Source organism: Frankliniella occidentalis, unplaced genomic scaffold, assembly GCF_000697945.3.
Source record: "Frankliniella occidentalis isolate FOCC.00 unplaced genomic scaffold, Focc_3.1 Scaffold120, whole genome shotgun sequence".
In the NCBI taxonomy this organism is placed as follows: domain Eukaryota; kingdom Metazoa; phylum Arthropoda; class Insecta; order Thysanoptera; family Thripidae; genus Frankliniella; species Frankliniella occidentalis.
This window is the reverse complement of record NW_026267248.1, coordinates 475,247-484,627: the sequence shown is the minus strand read 5'-3', so window position 1 is coordinate 484,627 and position 9,381 is coordinate 475,247. Positions and strand designations below refer to the sequence as shown.

The window sequence follows — 9,381 nt, the reverse complement described above, 5'->3', positions numbered from 1 at the left end:
CGTGGTTACCTAGCACCCAACTGCACCCCTTCTCCCCTTTTTTTCTCCCTTTCCCTTCCCCACGCATCCAGTCTCATCACCCCAATCCCATCACTGCCAGATATGTCCAATCGCCACGTGTCTCTTCCAGGGCCGTTTGCATACATTTCGGCCTTCATTCATTGGATCGCGCGCCATTCCCTGAGTTGCCACAGGTTCCCACCATAAAAAGAAATTGTGAAGAAGGAAATAATCGAAGGGGGAGGCGCTTGTAAAATCTCATTCAACATGTCTTCTTTTTCTGGGCTGTGAAAAATGTCCATCACGTCTTTTTTCTTTTCTAAGAGTTACAAAACATTACAATAGGTAACAAAAATAGGTAAAGTTTTGGTAGTCTGTTTTTACTATTGTTGTGCGAAAGTTATGAGCAGCGCATGAAAACAATTTTACAGCGTATTCTGCGGTGTGTTCCCTCAGGCTTGATGCTTTCAGTCCTACACTAACACCAACGAATATGCAGGTAGTCCTCTCAAAGGGGCTTCGCGTGAGGTTCTGGGCCATACATTGTAAAAGACCCACCGACACACTGAACCCGATGTAAACATGATGAACATAATAGGCACCAACGCTAGGAACAAATTGTCTAGAGCCAGTACGGTAGGAATAAGGCAGGTCAAAACAATAATACAGCCTCTCCAACAGGTTGATGTGTTGTGTTTTTCGGCCAAGTCATATACGCCAACTCTGGAAACGCCCCCTTCTTTCATCTGTCCGACACAATAACAATCACTTCACTCGGATAATCAGAGCGAATATTCCCTGCATTGTGTTTCCGCCAGGAGAGGCTTAGGGTCCAGTTGCATGGCTGTATGTCGTTTACAACTTCTCTCGCAAAGCCCGCCGATTAAGTCAAGTTATTACATCCACCATTCTCCGCCAATAAAGACCTCAGCTCGTCAGTTTTCGCGTTGAAAGAGGAGGGGGGGAGGGGGGAAGGCGTCATGCCACCCCATGCCCCATGCCCCTCGCGCGCGCCGCGGTAGGCGACGACAATTCTGGAGGACATTTCAGATTGAGGGGGTGAGGAGGGGGTAGCGTGTGGAGCGTGCCGAGTAGGTCCTCACCATGCTGGCGAGTATCACAGCTCCGGGGCAGCTGAGCAGAGCTGAGCAGACGCCTTTAGCAGGCAGGGCGGCGCGTCTGACAGCTGCGCGGCGTGCTGCTGACACTAGGGCGGGGCGAACAGCGTCCTTGCGGCGTCGCGTCGCGTGGGGCCCCTGTCCCGTCCGTCCCAGCCCGAGCCAGCGAGACCACTGGTTGTGGGGGGCTCGGGGGCCGCCGAGACAAGGGCCCCGCCGCGCCCCGCCCCACCCCGCCGCGCCACCCCTCACCACGCCGCGTCAGGGGGAGGGGTTGCATTGATCCGCAGGGGTGACCTGCTAGACTCCACCTCCCCCTCCCGCCCGCGCCTGCTCCACGGCCACGGAGACCGACGCCATTCGAACGGAGGGCTGCTGGGCAGCGACGGCAAGAAATGTGCAAGTTGATGGTTTCAGCAGTTTTACAACGCCGTTCGCCCCCCAGATCGAATGAAGAAGTTCCGACGAAAATTTCGTTCAGGAAGCATGGACCATGGCAGTTACATCGGCGGGTGGTGACTTTTAACCTGTTGGGGTTAAGAAAGTAGGCGGATAAATGAAAACATCGTTCCATCAAACGTCGCAGGAATGCGCGTGTATGTGTTTGTGCTTTAACTCGGGGCTTAAACTTCGATGGCGCGCGGGAGCGCGAAAGACGTTTGGCGGCAGCGTTCAAATCCGCGCCCGCGGGGCAGTCGCGCCGTAGCGCCTTCTAGATAAGTCATGTGCAGTTTCAACGTGGACATATCGTCTGCAAGTGGGGTATCGTCTGCTCCGCTCTTCCGGTCTCAGCAGCAAGTCCGCTCTCTCTCTCTCGCTCGCCGACACCGTCACCTTCTTTAACTTTCACCCCAATTATGTTAAGGGAAGGACCAGCCTCTTCCAACTGAGAGACCTGCACCTCGACTGCGCTCGGCTCGGCCATGCTGCCACACTCCTTCATGCGCTCCGCGCTGCGAACAGCGCACTGCGGCCCGCTCGGCGGTGTCATCGTCCCAAAACAACAGGTTAGGTTGCCGTCAGCTGTGGACTTCAGCACGGCTGGGAGCAACGCTGGCAGCCAGCAAAACGCTGTCGAGGATGCCCTCTCCCCTGGAAACGTCCTCAGCGCCGCCAGTCGAGAGGCCTGCCTCCGTCGTTTGAGCAGAATGTCAAGTCTGAGGCCGCCGTCGGCGCCCCCACCAGGGGCCGCCAAGCCCAAGGAGGCTGCAATCTTGGTGTCTTTGTGCCTGGTCGGCGACGAGGTGTGTCTCCTCTATACGCTGAGGTCGCCTCACATGAGCTCTCACCGTGGCCAGGTGTCCTACCCTGGTGGCATGAAAGATGACGAAGACGCAGACCATGAAGCCACTGCGCTGAGGGAGACGGAAGAAGAGCTGGGCATTTCCAGAGACCAGGTCGAGATCTGGGGACGCTGTCCTCCCATGGAGTCAGCAAACCGTGTCACTTGTCAACCTATTATAGGGTACCTGGGTTCTGTGGATGTCAATCGGTTAGAATATAACCCGAAAGAAGTAGGGGATGTCTTTACTATTCCACTCCGATACTTATGTGATGAGAACAATTTCAGATACACCCAGTTTCGTACTGGGAAGGGGTATGTAATACCTGTGTTCCTGGGAGGAAAATATAAAGTGTGGGGTCTGACAGCTGGAGTCACACACATTTTTCTTAGTGCTCTCTTACCTACAATATATAAGAACAAAGTACATTATATAAAGCCCATTAAGTTCTAGTCTTGCTTCCTACCTCTATTCAAACAAAAATTTTTTGCAAGTTTGTCTTCCAATGCTTAGAGTGTTTATTTTAAATTACAATTTATCCAATTTAGTTGTTTTATTTGTAAGAATGTGATTTAATTTATTAAGTTCAAGCTGATCTCTTCCTTTTAGGCTCTGGATACGCCAAAGAGAGAAACTCTCAAAAGCAAGCAAGCCGTAAAGTGTGGGACTAACCAAGGCAGCAACAGTTAATTTTGCTCCTCTGGTGAAATTAAGGAACTTGTAAAACCTAGTTTAAAACATCATGTTTTTTGGTGGACCAATTAATATTTGTTGTTAAATATTGTGATATCCAATGTAGGATTTGCCAAAGGAAACAATACAAGTTAACTTCTGTGACAGTCGGCCTAGTAGAAGTAAATGATATACGTAGGTAATACCGTAGATACAAACTGTTCTAGCAGCAAGTGACAGACTGTTCAAAATTATTAATACTTTCACATGTTTTTTATTTGTTTAGTAGTGCATGGTAAATTGATGACTTTTTCTAATTTCCCTGTAGTAAAGATACTGAGAATTTCTCTCAACGTTGTTCTGGCTGTCAAACTGTAGAGAAAGTGTTTTTTTCTTGTTTTTTTTTTAATCTAACAGTTATTTTACACTGTTATTTTATATGTTACCATGACATTTGGATCAAGGCAGCAGGCTGCTTGAAATGGCCATGATAAATTAAACCCTAAGTACATTTGTACTCAAGCAGGACTTGAGCTTACAGGAATGTATATTTTTTTAAGATAACAAAGAGGGAAAACTGTTGTTTACAGAGTCCTACACAGGATTAAATTTTGTAAGAACTGCTCACAAAATTGCTTCTTCAATTTTACCTCATTAAGACTGTATTTCAACCCATGAATTGATATAATTAATAAACCAAATGTACATGTTACATCATATTTTAATTATCCAATCAAAAAATTTCCATCTCTACATCTTCTGTTGCTCCTACTAGAGGTTGACAAAGTGGAGCCGGCGATGCATTAAAAATGTTAGAAGTCTTGTGCTCCTTCAGGTACTCACCCCCCTTTTCAGTATAGTCATGCCTGCTAATTGTGCAGTCTTTGCTAAAACTAGGCATATTAGCAAATTCACGTGCCCCATTCCATGCTGATAAAGAAGGGTTTTTTGATATGTTGACTTGAAACTCAGACTGAAAAGGGCGAATTTCTCTCACTTCTCTTACTAAGCGTTCCTTCAAACCCGGGATTGCTGAACAGCCACCAGTCAAAAATATATTTGAAACAAGTTTATTCTGCAAATAAAAATAACAAGGAAAGATTATACCTAAATTACATACAGTACCAAGGTAAAATGCATTTGAGAAAATCACCTGTTTTTCAGGAGAATACTGTTTTAAGACATATGCTAGAGTTTCAGTCAGCCCTGCCTCCTCAATTCCCACCATTCCTGGCTGAAAAAGTATTTCTGTAGCCCTTAACTTTTCTACTCCAACATGTAACTGATGTGCTTCTCCTGGGTTTGTTGGAATGAATTCTACAACCCCTTCAACAAAAGTAGGATCATTTTGCCTAAGGACTTCTTCGATTTCCACTAGCCTCTCTTGTTCCTCTTCACTGTCTGAGTCACCCCCATCCTAGTGAAGGAACAGATATTACACAGTAGTGAAAACTTGTCAACAGCAAGAACAAGAAATAGAATTTAGTGGTTACTAACCCTTCGAATGGCTTTATACACATCCCAGTCTTCATCTCGCATTCCAAAGTTGTCCTCCTTTTTGTCCCTCTTTGCAAGCTCACTAATAATGCGCATTCTTTCTTGGGCTGCAGCAGTTCGTCTCTTAGACATATCTTGACGCTTTTGCAGACGTGCTGCTTTTTTCTCAAACAATTCAGCTCTGCAAGTAAAATATGTTTAATAGTTAACTGTACAGTTTGGCATGCTTAGAATGTAGCCAACCTGCTAGGTTTTCAAACCACTAAACAACCCCCGACATTGAACGTACTAACAGACAGGTTTACAAACCTGTCTTTCCTTAATCTTGCAAGCCATGATTCAGCATCTTCACCATCTCTCAATCTCAAAGCTGTTTGCTTGGGAATTTTAGGCTTTGGTTCCTTGTGAAGTAAATGACAGATCTCATTACAATGCAAGCACACTAATTTTGAAAGAAACTTTTCTGGACAAATTTAGCTAAAAAAATTCATACCTCTGACACCACCACATCCTCTGTAGAATTTGCGGCAGCTATTTTTTGTTTTGTTCTCTGTATCCTTGCCTGCAGATTTCCAATCTGCTTTACAAGTTCAGCTTCACTTCCCATGTCAAAAGATGATAGTGCTTTCTAAAGGTGAAAAGATGACATTCCTACGTAATAAATGAGGAAGAAAATCAAATCTCAACGACTACAATCATATAAAACACAAACCTGAAAAGCTTTCTCCTGTCCTGAGTTAATAAGGCTTTGAACCTCCAAAAGTTGGCTTAACATGTCCTCATCCTCAGCCAGCTACAAATTTTAAATTAAAATTTTTATCAATTGTGTTCTAGAACTGTCATACATTTGTCAACATATAGTTCTATACAGAATGATTTATTACCCTTTCATCTCTTTTGCGTGCATTTATTTCAACTAAACGCTTTGCTAGTTCTTTGCGGCGTTCTTTCTGCTGGTCAGCTGTCAGTGAAGATACAGCTGGAGGGGCAACATAAGGAAGTTGAATACGTAAAACATGCTTATCATAATAATCCTGATCTGCCCAATGGTTGAGAACCACTCCATATTCCTCAGGGACAAAACTATAGTTATGTACCAGCTCCTAAAAATATCAAAATTGAATTAAGCTAGTTTCATATTCCACTTATGGAACAAGAAATAATGGAAGGGTGTGCCTTGCGCCTAGACTCACCTCTGCTCTACTTAATGTTATGGCATTGAAATGGACAGGATATTTCAGTTGAAGAAGACGGTGCATATATGATGTAACATGAAAACCTCCAATGTTAATGCGGCGAGCATGGGTTACATCAACAGCTCCGTCAATAAGAGGTATGATGTGCATAGTATGGTGTCCTAGGTTTATAATTAAGCCAGATTGACTTCGTTCTAGGTTCCCTTCTTCTTTGGCATAATAGCTACACAGGGCATCAACTCCATAGCAAACACCAGGTACACCATAGCATTCAAATAATAGTTCTGACATTGCTGTAATGATGACAAAAAATTGTCAGTATTATTCGCTTATAAACCAAACAACACTTCTGAATTTTTAGTAGCACTCACACTGCCTGGAGAAGTTAGGATTCAGGAAGGCTTCTGAAAGCATAACAGGATGGTTCACACTTCCATCAGAGTCAATTCCTAAATGTGAGAACACATGATCAAAGATCTGTTCCTGAACTTCCATGTGTATAGCCACATTTCGATCAAACTGTGTCTTTAGTTGGAAACGAACTGCTTCAAGATTAGTTATGTCATTACCAACCTGCAGTTCACCATCCTGAAAACAGATCTCTTTTAATGTACTGGAACTCAGGTTGTGGATAATTATGAGCGCATTTTTCTTTGCAATATTCTTACCTTCTTTCCACGTTCTTTTCTGGTCTTCGCAACTAGATTTTTGAATACCAGATTAGGTTTGGATTGTGTAGCCCAACCAACACGACAATTGTACGAACCTGAAAAAGAATTATTCTAAATAAAAATCTTTAAATGATTCGGCTCCCTTTGAAGATGACATGATATCATAGTAAATACATAACCCTTCTGAGCATCATTCACATACCGTTATCAATGACAATGGGGACTTGACCATTTTTGACTTCCGAAGAGTATGGGTGTATAATATCTGGGACCGATTTAGCGTCTTTAAGTTCAAACACCTCAAATTCAGCTTTCTCATCCATTTCTAATGTCGGTGTTCAGTCCTCTCTGTCGCATGTAAACAAATACCCGAACGCAGTATACAGAACAGACGACTTAGTCTGTGAATAACGACACTCCGGTTATGCACACTCAAACGCAGTGGTGGGGGAACGGGGGGAAGGGTGGGGGAGCACTTTTAAATGTGATGTTCCTACCTTTCTTATTTTATTGAAAACCCAACTGTAATTGATTGTTTGAAAATGTTACGCCAAACAGTTTTATCACACTCATTCAAAACAACTTCGCAGAGTTTGCTTTTTATTCCAAAGAGATGGAACAATAAAAAATACAAGGTATTTACTTCATAACCTACGTATTTCACGCCACCAAATCATGGTTTGTTTTTATTTACTTTTCAGCATTTACTTAATCTGTCTTGTGCACTTTCTCCCTCAGGAAATGCAACTAGAAAAATTAAGCAATCGTGTGAAAGCGTTGACACAGTTTGACGATTTCTACCCAAGTCTGTTTCAAGATCAGTGGCCATCCATACGAGTTGCTTTATTGTGTGCCGAAAAGAAAGGTGTTGTAATTAATAACTTTAGTGACAAGGAAAGAATACGTAAGCAGTTACAGGTAATATCACTCATATCAATGAACACTTTAAATTTTAGGTTTTACTTTTGTGTTCAATATCTAAATTTTGCTGTTGCAGAATATGGGGGCATATAACATACGGAAAATATATGAGGACCAATCAAAGGCATTAAAAATAAAAATAGATTCATCTGATCCCTCTAGTACAAGTTCGAAGAATATTTATCAAATAGAAGGAGGAATTGGAGAAACTTTCATTAGACAACAGCAAAATGATATGGCAGATATCTATCCAGAACCTCTTGACAGTGAAGTTGTTGAAAAAATTTCTCAAAATTTGGTTGCGAAGCATGGAGAAAAGGTTTCAGATGAGTCAGATGATGAAAGGTAGTGCATGAAACAAAAACGTGAAGTGTTTAGGTGTGGTTGAGGAGTTGTCTAACAGTGTTCTTTCATCATCTAACTTTTTACGCAGCTTACCTGATGATCCTACTAAAGACCAGCCACTTTCAGAATCCTTAAAAAATGCTGATTATGATTCAAGTCGTTTGATTTTTCCTGGACCAACTGGCATTGCTTTGTCAGCTTCACTATATGATTATGTACCTGCAACAAAACTTAAAGGGATGGATGATTTTATCCCAGAGTCTTCACACTATAAATATTATAAGGATGTTGTGGAGGCCCCGATTGATTTTGAATTAGATACAGAGCTTTCATTTCCCCAGCATCTTGATGTTTATGCCTATGAGCGTGGTAACTGTGATACCTTCAATTATTCAACAAGAGGAACAACTGAAGTGTATGGTGTGTTTCATAAACTAAACAAAATGAAATTTATGAAAATGACATCATGATCTCTCTATTTATTATTTGTCCTTTGATTCTCTAGACTATCACATCCTGAAATTAGGGACCCTTGCCCCAGTTTTGGCCCTTGGATTAAAGGAAGGTGAAACAGTATTAGACCTGACTGCATCATCACTAGATATCCCAATGCTTATATGTCAAACTCTAATTCCTGGTGAGTAAAGTATAATTGGTAACTTCTGCAATACCTCAGCTTAATCGTATCTTGTCTTGAAATTAAACAAAATTTTCAAACAGGTTTGTTTGTCATAAATTGTGGAAAGACAAGAAGGTTTGGATATTTTTTAAAATACTTTGACTCATTTTTTTATGAGACCAGTTCAGACACCTGTAATTTTGTCTTGACTGATGATCATCCTCTTGCCATAGAAGATGCGGGACTTTATGACAAGGTATTAGTTGAAGCTCTAAATAATCAGCCTAATGAGTGGTAAAGTGAGTGGTTCTAAGTTATTACACATTTTCTAGGTGATTGTAACTGTTCCTAGTACTTTTGATCGTGAAGCAGTAAATAAGAATGAAGGGAATATGTTTAGTCCTTCTCTGATTCAAGAAAGATTAAGATTACCAGAATTGCAGACAGCTTTTCTTAGGTTTGTATTTTCTGAAAATGGCAAATAGGAATTCATTCAGTGCTAATCCCTTATCATTTGTAATTTACGTATGCACATAGCAAGGCCATGGATCTAGTAAAGGAGGGTGGAACAGTAGTTTACTGCACTGAAACACTGTCGCCCATTCAAAATGATGCTGTTGTACAAAGAGCATTGGAGAAGCAATGGACTGAGTCTAAGACAAAGTTTACAATAAAGTAAGTATGATTCATTGCTAAGATACAACCAAAATCAAAGCTCTGTCTCTATTGTTTTTTGACTTATTTCATTCCATTACAGAGACTTAAGTAGAACAATGGAACCGCTTCAGCCGATGCTTAAAATTGTCCCTAGTGGCAAGTATGGACAACTAGTCACTCCATTTCTACCAAATAACTGTGGACCCCTGTACTTTTCAAAAATTGTAAAGAATAGAAACCAAACCGGTGAAGAATAGATCTCTTGTCCAAATAAAGTAAGTAGTTTCTCTCTAGTTCAGCTGTTGCTACCTACCATGTATCCCCACTATTTGACACGTGAATACAGTCGCCTCACTATAAGAAGTAACTTGAACATTGCGCGTTAAGAAAATAGTCCCTACC

The 9,381-nt window shown here is 42.0% G+C and overlaps 4 protein-coding genes across 6 annotated transcripts in view; 2 read left to right on the top strand and 2 right to left on the bottom strand.

Annotated features, from left to right (window-relative positions):
* The window catches only part of LOC113205780 (putative thiamine transporter SLC35F3), a 27,149-nt gene extending 25,861 nt beyond the window's left edge, over positions 1 to 1,288 (bottom strand). For all 3 annotated transcript variants that reach the window (XR_008011477.1, XR_008011478.1, XM_026421533.2), the window contains exon 1: positions 1,104 to 1,288. The gene's annotated coding sequence lies outside the window, so the exon portion shown is untranslated. The remainder of the gene's footprint in view (positions 1 to 1,103) is intronic.
* A 193-nt stretch (positions 1,289 to 1,481) lies between these two features.
* Positions 1,482 to 3,785, top strand: LOC113205778 (mitochondrial coenzyme A diphosphatase NUDT8). The gene has a single exon (XM_026421530.2). It carries the CDS (start codon positions 2,042 to 2,044, stop codon positions 2,852 to 2,854), a length of 813 nt encoding a protein of 270 aa, XP_026277315.1. The 5' UTR covers positions 1,482 to 2,041; the 3' UTR covers positions 2,855 to 3,785.
* Positions 3,777 to 6,839, bottom strand: LOC113205776 (actin-related protein 5). Its single transcript, XM_026421526.2, has 11 exons — positions 6,640 to 6,839; positions 6,435 to 6,532; positions 6,138 to 6,354; positions 5,764 to 6,059; positions 5,455 to 5,673; positions 5,283 to 5,363; positions 5,064 to 5,198; positions 4,880 to 4,971; positions 4,571 to 4,751; positions 4,227 to 4,490; positions 3,777 to 4,148 (listed from the first exon to the last, which is right to left on the bottom strand). The coding sequence occupies exons 1-11, from the start codon at positions 6,758 to 6,760 to the stop codon at positions 3,807 to 3,809; spliced, it is 2,046 nt and encodes a 681-aa protein (XP_026277311.1). The 5' UTR covers positions 6,761 to 6,839; the 3' UTR covers positions 3,777 to 3,806.
* A 49-nt stretch (positions 6,840 to 6,888) lies between these two features.
* Positions 6,889 to 9,272, top strand: LOC113205777 (5-methylcytosine rRNA methyltransferase NSUN4). Its single transcript, XM_026421528.2, has 9 exons — positions 6,889 to 7,072; positions 7,176 to 7,355; positions 7,435 to 7,703; positions 7,792 to 8,123; positions 8,209 to 8,340; positions 8,424 to 8,578; positions 8,655 to 8,779; positions 8,860 to 8,997; positions 9,080 to 9,272. Exons 1-9 carry the CDS (start codon positions 6,980 to 6,982, stop codon positions 9,234 to 9,236), a joined length of 1,581 nt encoding a protein of 526 aa, XP_026277313.1. The 5' UTR covers positions 6,889 to 6,979; the 3' UTR covers positions 9,237 to 9,272.
* The last annotated feature ends 109 nt before the right edge of the window (positions 9,273 to 9,381 follow it).